Source organism: Pantherophis guttatus, chromosome 2 (assembly GCF_059756535.1).
Source record: "Pantherophis guttatus breed Tessera chromosome 2, ASM5975653v1, whole genome shotgun sequence".
NCBI classification, from domain to species: Eukaryota; Metazoa; Chordata; class Lepidosauria; order Squamata; family Colubridae; genus Pantherophis; species Pantherophis guttatus.
Window position 1 is genome coordinate 122,833,828 of NC_142064.1, and position 17,219 is coordinate 122,851,046.

Consider the following 17,219-nt stretch of genomic DNA (forward strand, 5'->3'; position numbering starts at 1 on the left):
CTAGTTCAAACAATTATGTTTTGACACATACAACTACACAGGGGTGAAATGCAGCCAGCTTCCCTACTGGTTCGAAAGTGCGCGCGCCACCATCATGTCACGGTTATGACCCTCTGCGCATGTGCAGCGGGTTAAAACCACGATGTGACGATGTGGGTGGAACCTCCTGCCACTGGCGCTATTGGCTTGCCGAATCTCATGCTGCCGGCGCTACCGGCCTGTGCGAGCCGATGGAGCTGGCTACATTTCACCTCTGCAACTACAGTTCACCAGTTTATTCATGTAAACTGTACTATGTTTACTATAAACATTCTTCTAAATAAGGTCTTGGGGCCTTTGCCCATTGTTGAATTGAATGTTGAATTGAATTCTATTACTCCATGTAATAAAAAAAACAGTCAAGAAACTTGCTCTCTCCATTCTGCCTTTACTTCCTCTGTTTTTGTCTGTACAGTCACCCACTATCCTTCCAACACAATGGGTGACAAAGCCTGATTTTATACAGCTGGAAGTTGCCCTTGGTCAGTGTTGGAATAAGAGGGAAACCACTATTTTAATTTGGATATAGCGAAGGATGACTCTTTCTTGAAGGTTAAGGAATGTAATTTACCATGCTTGTCCAGTAGCTGCTGTTCATCATTTTAATATGGTGTTTCATAGCAGAAATTTGTATGATTGTTAATTATTTCCAAGGATCTTGCCCAATAACTACAAATACGAAATGACTTTTATTCAAAGGCATTTATTTGGTCTTTGCCCTTCTCTTTCAGGTGAACATCAGGAATACAGCAATCAGTCCCTGGACATGGATTTATATACCAAGGAGGCGGGGTCAAGGGAAGGAGGGGTCAAGGGAAGGGCCAGGTGGAAAAGGTGGAGTTAACTCATGCCATACCATGCACATATAAAGTTAGGCATTTACATGTAACAAATCCCCCTCTAAATGTCTAATGTTTGGAGATGATCCTGTACATTGCATGACCACTCTTAGTTTTGAAGTCAGATAAGCATGTTGTTTGTTATGCAATGGTTTTGTCAGGATATCTGCGACTTGTTCAGTGGTTTCGCAATGTATGGCCCTGATGAAACTGGAGCTGTTTAAGTTCTGGGTTTCTGCTAGGGAGCGTCTTTCCCTTACCGGGCTGGCAGTCTCGTGGTCTTGCTCTTGGGTGCTCATCGCTGCTCCGTGGTCATCTAGTAGGTCCCGGAGTTTTGCGATGAGTTCTCTTTTGCTGATGGAGGCCTCCATCATTCTCTGTATGATCTCTCTCAGCTCATTTCTCTCGGGCGATTCCTCCCTTTCGTACCTGGCTGCATCTCCTCGTGGCTTCTCGCTCCTGTTTGGCTGGTTCAGGTCTTTTTCATTCATGGCTGTTGGAATTCTTGCTGTTGCGCCTTCGGATTCCTGTAGCTCTGCCATCAGTTTGGTGATAGACCTTGTGTTCATTCTGTCTTCCATCTCAGGATGAACTGTGTTTCTATTATTATTCTTATGTTATTGGGCACAACCATCCTCTGCTACCATATTGTTAATTATTTCCAAGGATCTTGCCCAATAACTACAAATACGAAGTGACTTTTATTCAAAGGCATTTATTTGGTCTTTGCCCTTCTCTTTCAGGTGAACATCAGGAATACAGCAATCAGTCCCTGGACATGGACTTATATACCAAGGAGGCGGGGTCAAGGGAAGGAGGGGTCAAGGGAAGGGCCAGGTGAGAAAGGTGGAGTTAACCCATGCCATACCATGCACATATAAAGTTAGGCATTTACATGTAACAATGATACCCCCTCACGGCCAAGCCACATTTCTTATAGTGCAGCACATTCCATTCCCAGCTGATCTCCATGCAGGACTCTCTCCTGTCATGGAAAAAATGTGGGAAGCCCAAAACAATGGATGTATACGTATTCTCCAACATCTTACTAATGCAGAAGTCCACAAGGCAAGTCATAATCCAGGACCAAAGACCCAGATAATATGAATTAAAAAAACAAAATAAAACAAAACAATGTCAACTGCACCACTAAAAAATGTAGAGAAAGGAAATATGGGATGAAGAGATATTTGTTTGTGACTTTATAGGGTGTGAAAAATTAGTATATTTGTCTATGCTTGTAATGAAGGCTGGAAGTTGCTCCTTTATATATTTCTGTTCTTTTTATCATATTCTTTCTTTTCTCTTTCTCTTTTTCTTTTTTTGGGCTTTTTATTCTTTTTATTTCATTGTCTTTCTTTAAGTTTAATTTGCAGTAGTTTTTACTATTATAATCAAAATCCTTAATTAAAAAAATACATACGGTACCAAGACTGTAAAGATGGGGGAGTAAAATCCCTACAGTCCCAAAGAGCTGGGCTGCTGGAGCAGAGCTGGCAGCAGGATCCTACTTCATTAGAGCAGTCGTGTTAGTACAGACCAGTGGTGGGTTGCTACCGGTTCACCCTGGTTCAGGCAAATTGATAGCAGCTGTAGTGGGAGGCTCTGCCCACCCACCCGGACGTCATCAAATACGCTTTGTGCAGGTGCAGAAGTGACACGCGTGTGAGCAAACCGGTAGCAAAGGTAAGTGAAACCTAGCCCTGGTACAGACCCAACCTCTTCCTCCTCACCCCATTCCCATTTATGAACCAGTTCTTTCATTGCATTTACTTGCTCTGTAAGATCAAAAGGAGATCTTCCTTTGCATCTCGTTTAGGTGGAAGGATCCTGAAAGGCCCAAGAAGAGCATCTTTCTAGCAACTGAGTCCAATTTATGAAATATCTTGTCCCATAAAGTGCGGTTGCTTCCCTGCTCTGCTTTTTACCAGATGCGGAATACATTTTTCTACTATTTTTAAAATATTATACGTGGCATAATGTATAATACTTAAGGTACTGATTATAAACTCTGGTCAAGTTTTGTTTGTTATGCACAGGGATAGATATTACGATCTTGGGTGTCTCTCTGTGTGTAGATATATTTTCTAGTACTGGCATACAAGAACCTCAAGGATGCAACTGCAGACAGATGGTTGATGAGCACAAGTTTAGCCAAAGAGGAATCCTCCTACCAAGTGATCATAAAAGGGGTTTATGGTCCAAGACACGACAGCAAGACCTCTAGCATTCAATTCAGTAATTGACCAGATATGTGACTGATTGAAAGAAACAGAGGTGAATTTTAAAAGTTGTAACCTATTCTGATTTTGCATCCGAAGTATAGGATATGTCAACATTTAAACAATATTGTTTTTGTACTTTGTCCTTCCATTTTGTATACAGTATTTGCAAGTCATACAATGGAAACATAAATATTCCTATCAGTTGGCTGTTTCATGTACTTTTAAGTAGATTTTATATTATTTATTTTAATTTTGTTCTTAAGAGTTCAGAGGATGGATCTAACATACTATTCCAAAACTCATAAAATTTGAGGGTTACAAAAATGGTTTCCTGAAAATGGGTTAGATTTTCCTCCTTGGTTTAGAAGGCAAGCAACTTGTGATTCTGACTGACCGAGATTCTGATGGGAAGCCGGTTTCCAGGCAACAGGTACAGTCGTTCCAGAAGCTGTTTGGACTGGACAGAGTCATCCAAAAGCAGAAAGGAAATAAAAAGCCGCATCGATTCTTGTATTTCATACACATTCCCAAAGTAATATTTCGGGCACAGGATGAGTGCAGTATTCGTAGAAGCGTATCCTAAAGAAATAGGGGAGGAGAGCAGAACAGGTTAAGTACAGATGTCATTGTTTTAAAAAGATGGAGCAATGGATTTTGATTCAACAAGTACATCCCAAAATGTGCTTTTGTATTGCACCTACTGTGTGCAAACAATTCCCTTTCAGAGCCAGTGCAAGGAACAACAGAAATATAAAAGAAGACTCTTAGGTCAAAATGCTCAATATTGTGAGGGAATGACAAAAATCTGCATGGGTAGGGCAATTGTTTGGACCAGACCTTAATATATAGATTGGAAATGGCTTTGCTTTTTCATTATTTTGCATTATTGGGGACTTATTTGTTTATTTAGATTTATATCCAATCTTTTCTCCAAAAGCTTCAGGTTGCATAGTGCTCCTTTCTGTTATTGGTCTCCTTATAGCAATCCTGTAAATAGTTTGGGCTGTTTTAGAGTGTTCATTGTTGGGGAAGCAAAGTCACACAATTAACTCCCATGGCTAAGAAAAGACTTAAATTCTGGATCTCCTGATTCTTACTTCAGTGCTTTTAACTATCCCATAGTGGACCTCACATTTCATCGAAGTTCTATTGAGGAGCAAAATTCATTAATCTTGGAACAGAATATTCTGTACAAATTTGGAATGTACATTCCATTTCCTCTGTCATCCTGGGGGTGGGTTGGCATATTTTGGAAATAAATCCACTCCATCGCTTCATGTTGGAGGCTCTGCTTGAGGCATTTCTGGATTGAAAGGATCAGCTGGTGACATCACCATTGCTGGGAGGATGCCTGTAGAGGCGCCTTTCATGTCCCAGTCAAGGAGCTGGAGCAAATGAAGAGAGTTTACCCCGCCACGCAGCAGCACTCAGGTTTCAAATGCGGGCTTGCTAACCTCCAATCACATCAGCCATCGCACTCCAATTAATCCACTAAAGCAGAAGTAATTTGAAGTGTTCTCTTCTGATCTGGCCTGGAAGCAAAGTGAGACTTTCTAGAAAACGCCAATCTGACCCTGGAATGGCATGGTCAGAAATTGAAGTTTAACAAGGTCTGGTGCGGGGGGGGGGGGAGGGGGGAGGGAAATGGAACATTCCAGAGTTCTCTAGAATGTTACATTCCCAAAGTGAGAAATCTTGCGTATTTTATTTATTTATTTGATTTTTTAAAATCCCACCTTTATTATTGCTTATAAATAAGGCAGTGAACATACCTAATACTACTACTTCTTCCTGTTTTCCCCACAGCAACAACCCTGTGTAGTGGGTTGGACTGAGAGAGTGAGTGACTGGCTGAAAGTCCTCCAACTGGTTTTTTAGGCCTAAAGTGGGACTGGAAATCACAGCCTAAGGTTCTTAGGCCAGTACCTTAACCACTAGACCAAACTGGCTCATCATATCCCTGTTATCTAGTAGCCTCCACCACTGCATTCTTCTATTTCTTTCCCCCAACTTATTTTCAAAACAAGAATGGCCCACAGCAAAATACAGAAGACTCAAGAGTTGTATTTCATACACAAAGATACTAGTACCCCCTAATAATAAGGGACTTCTACTAAGGTTTTGTAAGATGAAATAATACTTTCTAACACTTTTTCTTTCTTTCCTAGAATTAACGAAGTAGATGCTACTTACCAAAACAACATCCCTTTGCTAGTCCTGGCAACTATCTTAGCACATTTAATGTCATCTTCAAGATCATCATCAAGGAAATCTGTGGAGGAAGAGAAGGAAAGCTTTCAATGAAATCAAAGTTCTTCCCATGAAAAAACTGGGATTTTAAGTAGTGAACCATTCACCGGAACACCAATAGTCTTTCTTTCAAATGCTGAGCTTTGGCTTTCCAGTGATGGTGGAATCTCTAAGGCAGAGAGATTCTCTAAGACATGGTGGAATCACGGCTAACCTTTTTGCTGTCGTGTGCCAAAAGCGGGGTGAGCGCACGTGGGGGGGTTTCTCTCACGCGTGCCCACACCCATAATTCAATGCGTCCCGCCCCCCCCGTGCATGTGCGTGCAACCACCCCGCTCTTGGCACACAATGGCACGGTGGGCCAGGTAGGCCCATTTTTCACCCTCTCCAGGCTCCCCAGGCTTTCTAGGAGCCTGAGGAGGATGAAAACGGCTTTCCCCCACCCCCCTGGAGGCCAGAAACGGCCCATTTCCCAACTTCCGGTGGGCCCGAAAATCAGATGGCCGGTGCGTGCATGCACGCTGGAGCTGTGCCATAGATTCGCCAGCATGGCTCTAAGGCTTAAGATGATCTTGCAAGAGATTTAGAGTTTCATGGCAAGTAGTTTCCAGTGTGCTCATTCAAGGAGGTCTTAATTGTGATATTGTTATCTGTGTTAATGTGAGCCAGTCTGCCATTTCAGTCACTATCCCTCACAGGCTCTCATATTTTTATTTATTAGGGATGTCCAAAATACATCAACCTGGGAATGGGATCTTTGGAAGATCACCTTAGATTGTTGTGTACCGATCAAGGGTAAAATGCACTTACCTTCGCTACCGGATCGGAAATGTGAGCACACGCACCTCTTCTGCACATGCACAGAAGGTAAAAAATGGGACGGGATGATGTCCCGACGGGTGGGCGGAGCCTCCTGCTGCCGGCCCTACTGGCTCACACGAGCCGGATAGATCCGTCCAGATTTCACCACTGGTACAGATCATTATATAGCTTAATAAAAGAAAGTTCGAAGGGCATAGAGCTTTATTTCCAGGGTAATTTTTACTTTGATTCATCTGATACTGGAACCCAGGTTGCTGGTGTCAATTAATGCAAAAGTACAAAGAAATCACTCACTCTCACAATCTACTCGGCAAATGTTCTGGCTGTTATGTCTTCCGTCTGCGCACCATAGTAGGCCACTCAGGTGAAATAAACCATAATATGGCTGTCCTTCGGTATAGATATAATGTTCAGTGTTGAACCCGCTGCTAAATAGGATCAAACATAACCCTGGGAGGAAAACATAGCAATTAAACATGAATAATTGATTCACTGTCAAAGGAAAACTTTGAGGTAGGAGTGTTTGTGACAATGCAATTGAAACCCACTCATTTTTAATGTCTCAGGTGCATGATGCATGTATAAGGGGGTGGGAGATAGTTATGGATAAACCTCCTCCCGCTGCCCCACAGATAATTTTGCTTAAACACTGGAACTTGCATACTCATATTACTTAACTTTCGACCTTAATATGAATGTCCTTTTAAAAATCTAGACATTAAAGAAAAAAGAAACTTCCTCCAGAATAGAACTGAAAGGATATACAGTCATAGTCAGATGAGCCGAGGTGGCGCAGTAGTTAGAGTGCAGTACTGCAGCTACTTCAGCTGACTGCTAGTTCAGCAGATCAGCGGATCAAATCTCACCGGCTGAAGGTTGACTCAGCCTTCCATCCTTCCGAGGTAGGTAAAATAAGGACCCAGATTGTCGGGGGCAATATGCTATTTAGTATACTGTCTTTGGTGTAAGCCACCCAGAGTCCTTGGAGAGTGGGCGGCATAGAAATATGACAAATAAATAAATAAATAAATAAATAAATAAATAAATAAATAAATATTGAAGTTAAAGCCTCCAACAGGGAAAGAAGTGATGCACACAAAGAAGAAAACTTACAGTGACCTAGGCCAATTTTATGGTAATCCTCCAATCCATGTTTCTTCAATTCTGTAAACAGTTCACACTTGGAGTATACTTTGGCTTTACTTGCTTGAGCAAACAGGCAAAGGAAGGCAAACCACAGACCTTTCATCACTGCAGAGGTCTGCAAAATGATATGCTCTGACTTGCAAAGTTTTTATAGCCTTGCTTTATTTGTTTTAGTTGGGGGCTGCCTCTTCTCTCTACCAATGTTATTTTTATGGCGGTCAGATAAAGTTTAGAGCATTATGTTCCTGCAGTCACAGGTTGGCATTCATAAAGATCTGGGATAGCTGCATGCCTCAAATAAAAATAGTAATGTTAATATCACTATTTTCTTCAACACTGAGGAAGAATATAAATTAACTAATAATTAACTAATAATTATGGAAATGTATAGTAGAGAAATTAAAACCAACCTCATAGCAGAGGTGGGTTTCAGCAGGTTCTGATCAGTTCTGGAGAACCGGTAATGGAAATTTTGAGTAGTTCGGAGAACTGGTAGTAAAAATTCTGACTGGCCCCGCCCCCATCTATTTTCTGCCTCCCGAGTCCCAGTTGATCAGGAGGAAATGGGGATTTTGCAGTATCCTTCCCCTGGAGTGGGGTGGGAACGGAGATTTTACAGTATCCTTTTCCTGCCATGCCCACCAAGCCACGCCCACCATGCCATGCCATGCCATGGCCACCAAGCCACACCCACAGAACCAGTAGTAAAAAAATTTGAAACCCACCACTGCCTCATAGCTAAACCTCTGCAGAGAACTTCATGAAAACATGGCTGTGTTTGTTTGCATGGGCCCTTGTGCTCACATTTCTAGCTTCCAGATTTGATGACTTTATTGAGGGAAAATGGTTTACACAATCCAAGCATTTCCTTGCAGGAATTGTAATGGGTGGAAAAGTTTCTAAAAGCATGGAATGGCCAACCATAATTCATAAAGGAAAAAGGTAATAATGATAATTGGGGCTATACCAGGGGTGGGTTCTACTTACCTTTACTACCGGTTCACAACGGGAGCACACACGCATTTGCTTCTGCGCATGCAGAATTATGACGTCCGGGCGGGTGGGTGGAGCCTCCCTCTGCTTTTACTACCGGTTCTAAAGAACCGAACAGAACCAGGAGCAACCCACCATTGGGCCATACTTGACGAAATAGAATAGCCAACGTTGGCCAGCAGATTCAGTCTGTCTAAAAATGGAACAGTCAGTCAGAAGCACATGGCATAGTCTTGGGGTATCTCCATCCACGAGTGAGGAAGGGATGTAATCAAATACTTCTTAAGTAATAAATGAAAAAATAAAATAAAAGGGTGTTATGGGGTACCATCTTCTATACAGAACAGAGGAAGCTGAGATTTCAATATAATTTGATGGAGCTGAAATCCTAGAAAATTTATAGCCTCAGGCTTAAAGAGATATACAGGTAGTTCTTGTTTAGCAACTGCCTTGATTAGCGACTGTTCGCAATCTTAAAGTTGATTAAAAAGTAACTTTTCGACCAATTTTTGTATTTATAACCTTAGCAGGCCGGTAAAGCAACAGAAAGCTGAAGTAAGATGATAAGTATAGTTGCTTTTTCACTTAGCAACCACTGTCCTTAACAACTGATTTTCCAATCCCCATTGTGATCACTACACTAGGGCTATCTGTAATGGGCAATTCAGCATGACAGCAGTATAGCTTTCACAGTATTGGTATGAAATCAGAAGTGATTGGAGATGCCAATTGCAATCCCCCCAGCCAATAGTGGAAGAAGGTGTGATAGGAAGTGGTTTTATCCAAATATTGGGATGTTATGGGCAATGAAAGATGCAGAATTAGCAATGGAGTGATGGGTGTCTCTGTAAACTTTCTTCTCTTGGTAAGATGTCTACACAAAATGCTACTGCTCCAGAAGCTGAAGACCCATGTTCAGAATGAGAATAAAGACATGGGGGGGCAAGGGGTGTATGGAACTAATATGGAAATTAATGCAGCAAGGTAATTTAATGCAGTTAATATGACCGTGTCCCATTTTCCTTCCGTGGCAATTCAGAAACAATGTTTAAAGAGGTTCTAAAGATCACATATAAGGGTGTTTTGTTTTGTTTTGTTTTGTGTTGAGATAGGATATATGTTGCCCAGATTTTTCTAGTTGTATCTCATTCAGTTCATGCAATTACAGTATTTGATGGAAATATAAACACTCTGACTGAACTATCTCAAGAAAGAGCAGGAATAGAATTGAGCATCTTTGAGAATACAGCAGCAAATCTGAAACTGAAAGAAGAGCGTTGAGAAAAAAGACAAATTTGGGACTTTCTCTTTAAGGACATTAACAAAGTTGAGGATCTCGTGATAAAATGAAAGGATTAAAAGTCTTTGATACTTCCAGAGAAGAAAATGATTTTACTCCATGAAGATAAGCTGGAAAGAGTGATTTAAACTTAATGAGTTAACTGGAATCAGGATGCATTTTTCTCTGCTTGATATGTGCAAATTGAAAGAAAGGTTTAACCTGAAATTTGAAAATGTATTTTTTTTACATATATATAATGCTTAAGTAACTCTTAAACTAGGCAAAAGCTATTGAAAATGTATTTGAGAGTACCTGTATTAAGAGAAAGTTAAAGAAAACATACCAGTTTAAAGAAAAACTGTTAAAAAGGATGTTTATAAAAGAAAAAATAATAATTATTCTATAAGGATAGTTTGGAGGGAGGGAGCTGAATTCAATATTGAAGTGTAAAGCTTGTATGTTAAAGTCAAAGAATAAGAGGTATTACAAAGTTTTGATTTTTTTTAAAAAAAGTTTAGTACAAGAAAAGGGTCCGTCCCCCCTTTTTAGGCCAAAGAATTTGGAAGAATACAATAAATTTTGTAAATAAAAATGGTGACAGTTCACAAAGATTACCGGGTATAAATAAAAATACGCATTATTTCCATAGCAAGGAAGATAAAGCAGGAATTGTTAAATTGATTATTTTATTTAAAGAGGAAAATATGTTCTTATTTGGATATCACTTCTGGAATTTGTGCTTGTGAAGAAAAAAAATGAAACTTTGATCTTGGTTTTGTTGATTAGAAAGATTTGTTGTTATAGAAATGGCTAGTCATATACTGATGTGCAAAAGCAAAAAGTTGAGGTTGGAGTGTGTTTATCTTGTACTGTGAATTGAAAGTCAATGCCCCCTTTTCTTTCTTTTTCTCTTCCCTCTTGTATTTCAGACCCACTTTTCCTCGTTCTCTTTTCCTCCCTTAATTTCCTATTTTTTTTTCTTTTTGTATTTTATATAATAAAAATAAAAATGATAAAAGAGAATACAGAGGCAAACCTGGAGGTCTGGGAAAAATGACAGCTGGCACTTAAATGCATGCATATTTACAGATGTACATTTACACATAAGAGACGTAATGCAAGATGGATTGACGATATCAGCAAGTATTGTAGGCCCAATTGGCAAAAGAAAGTTCAGGGCTATATAGGTTGGAAACATGTGGAAGAGGCCTCCATCCTGCAGTGAATAGATAATGTCAAAAATGATGATGATGATGATGACCATTCCAACCATAACACTAGCAGGTTTCTTACGCAGGTTCACATGCTTTGAGATATTGAGATCTTTGCTTTCCAAGATATATATATATTTAATGTTCTCAGTAAGAATAGAAGACTCCAAACCATGACAATTCAATTTCTGAAGCAAAATGACATCGGTGTTCTTGATGATTGTAAAAGATAACAAATAGACCAAAGATGATCTTTCAATAATCTTCTTTCATTATATTCTACAATGTATCTGTGGGTTGGAGCATGGCTTGTCCACTTTAAATAGGAACAAAATACCCTGATCCTCATCGGAAAATTAGACTCAATTAAAATGAGCCCTTTAAACTTCATTCAAAGATGATTTTGTTCTGGATGAACAGTGGGCAGAAGAAAAATTTGCAATGAGAGCAAGGCCAAATGTATAGGTTATAGTCTGGTTGAAAAGGACTGAATGTAGTTACACTCAGTAGTAGAAGTGGTGGATAATATTAATTCTCCTATTTTTGTTTTCCATGTGTTAACCTTAATTTTATTGGGAATAGATTCAGACTAAGAGCGTCTTCTTTGAACATTTTGGATTATATTGGGAAAATAAACAAAGATCACATGGAAGATGGTGGATGGGAGCGGACAGCTGATATGGCGCTCCCAATAACCTCCCCCTACACAGTGCTGGAATATTGGTCCTTGATGCTATCAATGCTACCATGTGTCAGTTAGATCTTTACCCCTTGTGGATGGTGGAAGCCTCCAGGAAGGTGACTAGCAGGTGGGTTCAGGCAGTGATTATTTTGTCACTATATGTTCTGCCCCAGCTATGGATCCCAAAGAATATAGCAACACAAACTCTGAACAAAACTTAGTTTACTCAAATAACGCAGTTTTAGCAAATGCCGGCTGTTAATAAACGTTCTTAACAGCCTGCCAGAATTCCACAGATAAGATAGTCAGAGTCTTACTGGAGTTGGCAGAAAGCCCGGAAGCAAGTTTGCAGAGACATCCCAATGCGATGATTAGCGAACTAAAGTTGTTTCCTGCAGCTTGTTGCAAGCTGCGTACTTTCTTAAATAGGCTAAGGGAGTGGCCAATTAGCCCCAAGCCTTACTCTTGAGGAGACCTCCTCCTGAGGAACCACTCCTGCCTTTTGGCAGCTCTGTGTGCCCATGCATTGAGAAGAGGCTCCTCCTCTTCATCCTTTTCAATTAAAAGAGCCTCTGGAGGTTCTGAAGGCCCTGACTGGATCTCTGCCTCTGGCACCACATCTTCTTCAGCCTCCTCGTTGTCCGACTCGAGCACTGGCTGCACAGGCTGCTGGCACAGCACCACACCAGCCTCCTCGTCGTCGGGATCAGCAACAATCTTGCCCTGTTTCTCATCTTTCTTTTTTAAGGAAGGTGGTGAAAAAGGTAGTTGCTTGGCAGTTTTAGAGGGTCCTGGATGAAATGTAGGATTTAGGCCTAGTTATGGAAACAGCATTGGTTTCACCTGTTGATTTCTGGTGAGAGCAGGATGGGGGTAGTGCAACCATCCTTGCTACATTTGATCTTTCAGCGGCCTTCGATACCATTGACCAAGGTATCCTTTTGGGCCAGCTATGGGTACTGGGACTGGGTGGCACAGTCTTGTGCTGGTTCAGTTCCTTTCTCCAAGGCTGGTTCCATTCAATGTTAATAGGAAGTGAGAGATCTAGCCCAAAGCCACTCTCTTGTGGAATGCTTCAGGACTTGGTACTCTCTCCACTCCTTTTTAACATCTACATGAAGCTTCTAGGTGAGATCATCTGTCACCATGGGCATCACCAGTATGCTTATCGTATTCAGCTCTATATCTCTATCCCTGGTGACCCAAGTGCAGCTATTGCTGCCCTCTCGTGATGCTGGAGGTTGTGGGGGGTTGGATGGGAGACAATCAGTTTTGGCTGAATCTTGGCAAGACCGAATGAATTTGGGTGCATGGAGCAGGGTTGAAATGCTCCTGGTTCAGACCGGATCACCCGATCCGATAGCGATGGAGGCGGGTAGTTCGGAAAACCGGTAGCAAAAATTCCTCCCCCCCCACCATGCCCAGCTGAGCCGCACACTAATCAGAGGCTTTTTTTTTTTTTACTTTTAAAACAACCTCTTCGGCCAAAAAAATGCTTTTAAAAGTAAAAAAAAAAGTCTCTGATGATTGCATGGCTCAGCTGGGATCGTCAAAGGCTTTTAAAAGAAAAAAAGCCTCTGCCGATTAGCAACTCAGCTTGGATCGTCAGAGGCATTTAAAAGAAAAAAAAAAACCTTTTTCTTTTAAATGCCTCTGACGATCCAAGCTGAGTTGCCTGATTGGCAGAGGCTTTTTTTCTTTTAAAAGCCTCTGATGATCCAAGTTGAGTTGTCTGATTGTCAGAGGCATTTAAAAGAAAAAAAGCCTCTGCCGATCAGGCAACTCAGCTGGGATCGTCAGAGCCTTTTGAAAGCATTTTTTTCCACCTCTTCACCGAAGAGGTTGTAGAAAAAATGGTTTTAAAATTAAAAAAAAAAAGAATTGGCCACACCCACCCAGTCACATCATCCCCACCACCAAGCCACGCCCACAAAACCGGTAGTAACAAATTTTAGATTTCACCACTGGTATGGACCCCCAAGATCTGGGACTTTGATAGTTTTACTTCTGGATGGGGTGGCACTATCCCAGACAGATTTAGTCTGCAACTTGGGAGTTCTCCTGGACTTGTGACTCCTGCTCAATGAGCAGGTGGCAATCACAGCTAGGAGAACCTTTGTACAACTTTGGGTTGTGCACCAGTCATGGCCTCTCCTGGATCAGGAGTCAATGCGCTCAGTCATTCAAGCCCTAGTCATCTCACATTTGGACTATTGCAATGCACTCTACACGGGGCTACCCTTGAACAGCATTTGGAAACTACAGCTGGTGTAGAGTGTGGTGGCACAGGCAGCTTTTGGGGCCTCCAGAGTAGCTCATATTACATCACTGTTTCACAAGCTGCACTGGCTGCTGGTTTGTTTCCGGTGCAATTCAAGGTGTTTGTTATCACCTTTCAAGACTTTCATGGCAGGGGTCCAAGTTTCTTGAGGAATTATCTTATCCCAGTGGGATTGACCTACCCACCCATGCCGGCAGATGAGGCAGGTTGTGGGCCCCATCAGCCAGGAAATTCTGGATGGTGGGGTTCAGGAGAGGAGCCTTCTCTGCCATTGCTTGGGCCCTTTGGAACATCTTGCCACCCAGAGTGAAGTCAGCTCCCACTCCCCTGACCTTCCAAAGCATTTGAACACCTGGCTCTGTCAGTTGGCCGGGGCTCCAATGGGGAAGTATCACACTGGAGATGATTGATGGATCAACAACAGATCCCATCTCCCCCCTACTCAGCCTACTCCCTCCCTCTTTATCTTTTAGTTATAGCTGATAATATGCATTTTTGTAGTATTTTATTCTTATTATACACATGTTTTGGTATAGTTTTATTATTTTTAATATTGTAAGCTTTCCAGAATCTCTTCATGGTGAGTTGGGTGGCAAACAAATTTAATAAATAATAATAAATGTAATAAATAAATAATAAAATAACTTTTCTACACCTTATTAGATTTTAAAAAAGAGTCAAAAAAGTAAAAGAAGCAGAAAAATAACTCTAGAACAACCTAAAATATGCTTTCAAATAAAATACTCAAACAATTGTTTGGCATATACTTATGATGAAATGAAGAATAACAGTTTCTAACAAGATCCACCTGTTCTTGAAAATTATTGGGAATAAGCTTAGGGTCTGTTTTTATGGATAGCAATAGCATTTAGACTTATATACCGCTTCATAGTGCTTTATAGCCCTCTCTAAGTGGTTTACAGAGGCAGCCTATTGCCCCCAACAGTCTGGGTCCTCATTTTACAGACCTTGAAAGGATGGAAGGCTGAATCAACCTTGAGCCTGGTGAGATTTGAACTGCCAAATTGCAGGCAGCTGGCAGTCAGCAGAAGTAGCCTGCAGTACTGCACTCTAACCACTGCACCACCAAGGACAATTAATACCCATAAAGAGCTTAAGGAGAAAGATATCAAGAACTTTCCTCTTGGAAACCAATTATTCGTTCAGAAAGAATGATAAAATATGATGTTAAAAAAGGAAATACAATCTTTAGGTGTTTTAAGAATGGCTCATCTTTAAAAACTCCTATGTCCAATCTCCACTTAGGCCTTATTTTCCGGCTTCCCCATGTTATCCAAAGAGGGTTGTGATCTGCCCACTCATTGACGCCTATTTCTGCTTTCTGTATCCCCTGACTCAATTCCCCTGACAGCCACGCCGCATCTATCCGCGACCAAGATGAGTGCCTGGCGGAGAAGTATGTATATTGTTTATCATCTGGGTGCTTTTCCCTCCAGATGTCTCTAAGTCCAAATTCTTCTTGTATTTGCTGCCAGATAAAAGGCAGCCTTTTCTTTACCGTATTCTTTTCTCCTTCCTGCTTCCTCTTTCCAGATATATAATCTTTGCTTTTATCCTCTATAGCATTAAAGTCTCCCACTACACAGATATGTGGGTAATCATATTCAACAAGTTTAGAGTGTAAGATCTGAAAAAAAACTTTCTGATTTCCATTAGGTGCGTATATACAAACCAATAAACATTTTTTATCACATATTTCTACCTCAACCATCAGCAGTCTCCCATCTTCGTCTGCAAAAATCAGCCTTGACTTTATGTGTTTTTGTACATAAATAGCTACTCCTCTTTTTTTTGTTTCTGCTAGGGATGTATATAGTTGACCCAATTTGCTATAATTCAATAGGTAGAGGTGATCTCTTTTTATATGTACCTCTTGGAGGCATACTATATTCGAACGTGCTTTCATTAATTTAGTAAAAACCTTTTTCCTTTTATTTGGACTATTCAATCCATTGATATTCACAGACATTAGACGCATCTCTTCCCCCATCCCGTCTTCCTTATTACCCTTACTTGCCTTCTGCTTGAGGTTTCTTTTTTGATTGTCTTGTTTCAACACCCCTCTCTACCTGAGTCTGAGTTTGTCCTTTCCCTTTCTTCCTTTCACCTACTTGTTCTATTTCCCCTCTCTCTTCCTCCTCTAGTACTTCTTCCCCGCTCTTGCTCTCCAACTCTTCTCCCACGTCTGCTTCTGAGGGGTTCAAATGTCTAATAAAAAAATCTCTAGCGTCTCTAAGATTATCGATTCTCACCCTTTTTTCTGCCCAAGTAAATAATAAACCTTCTGGGAGTAGCCACCTATATAATATTTTATGCTTTCTCAGTTGGGCCGTTAAAAAGTGATAATTGCGCCGTATTTCCCGAACCCGCCTAGGGAGTTGCCTCAAAAATATCAATTGTTTATCCTTATAGGTTACTGTTTTATCTCTAGCCTTTGCAATTACCTCTTCCCTAAGGGCTTTCTTAGATAATCTGATATGAACCTCAGTTGGAAGTTTCTGTCTCCTGGCATAACTCGTGTGAACCCGAAACACATCGTCTATATCCCTCAAAACCTCTTCCTTTGTGATCTCCAAAGTCCCAGCCAATATTTCTGCTACTATATCTCTTAATGGCTCCCCCCTTTCTTCCACCACATTTTGAATCCTCAAGTAGAAAGATGATCTGTCCATTTCCAAAAAAATAATTTCCTCTTCGAAGACCCTGCTCACCGCTATTTGCTCCCTTTCCTCTCCATCTTGTCTTTCCTCACATCGTCCCATCCTCCTTTCAATGTCTTGTATTTTACTCTCCTGTTGCGTCAAGACCCCCTGAACACCTTCCAAGCTCTCATTCAACATTTTGATATCATTTCTAACGGCTCCCAACTCCCCTTTAATATCTAGTGTTAGGTCCTCTAAGTTTTTAGAAATAGCTTCTTGATTTTTGGTCATCACTTCGTACATAGCCTGCAGCATGTTCTGTAAGCTTGCTAGCGATGGTGGTTTCCCTGCAGCAACCATATCATCCAGTGACCTGGCAGACGAAGGCGATGAGGTGGGTGTAGCCGTAGCAGCGACCATAGGGAATGTCAGGACTTTTTTCCCAGTTTTTGCGGTTACCACTGATGTTGCCGTTGACATTTTGATTGGAGGAGTTTTTATCCGATCAGTTCCAAAGAAAAGGGGTAGTCAGGGGTAAGCAAGGTTTAAATTAATCAGGTGAGCAGTCTAATCGGTAGTAGGGGTAGTATTCAATACATAGTTCAGAGAGGAAAGAAAAGTAAGGAAAAAAAAATCCAAAAAAATATTACTCGGCAGAATTCTTCTCTTCCTCGAGTTGCTATACACACGTTATAATAAAGATCTCCACTAGATGGGGGTATAGCGCTATTCTGCACACACACCCTTTAGTAAGCACGTTGAGAGGAAAAGGGGGTGGGGAAAGGG

The 17,219-nt window shown here is 41.1% G+C and overlaps 1 protein-coding gene across 1 annotated transcript; it reads right to left on the reverse strand.

Annotated features, from left to right (window-relative positions):
• Nucleotides 1–2,159: 2,159 nt before the first annotated feature.
• LOC148115299 (lysozyme C, milk isozyme-like) lies at nucleotides 2,160–7,465 on the reverse strand. Its single transcript, XM_087888754.1, has 4 exons — nucleotides 7,289–7,465; nucleotides 6,470–6,625; nucleotides 5,297–5,375; nucleotides 2,160–3,682 (listed from the first exon to the last, which is right to left on the reverse strand). Exons 1-4 carry the CDS (start codon nucleotides 7,422–7,424, stop codon nucleotides 3,619–3,621), a joined length of 435 nt encoding a protein of 144 aa, XP_087744880.1. The 5' UTR covers nucleotides 7,425–7,465; the 3' UTR covers nucleotides 2,160–3,618.
• Between the last annotated feature and the right edge of the window lie 9,754 nt (nucleotides 7,466–17,219).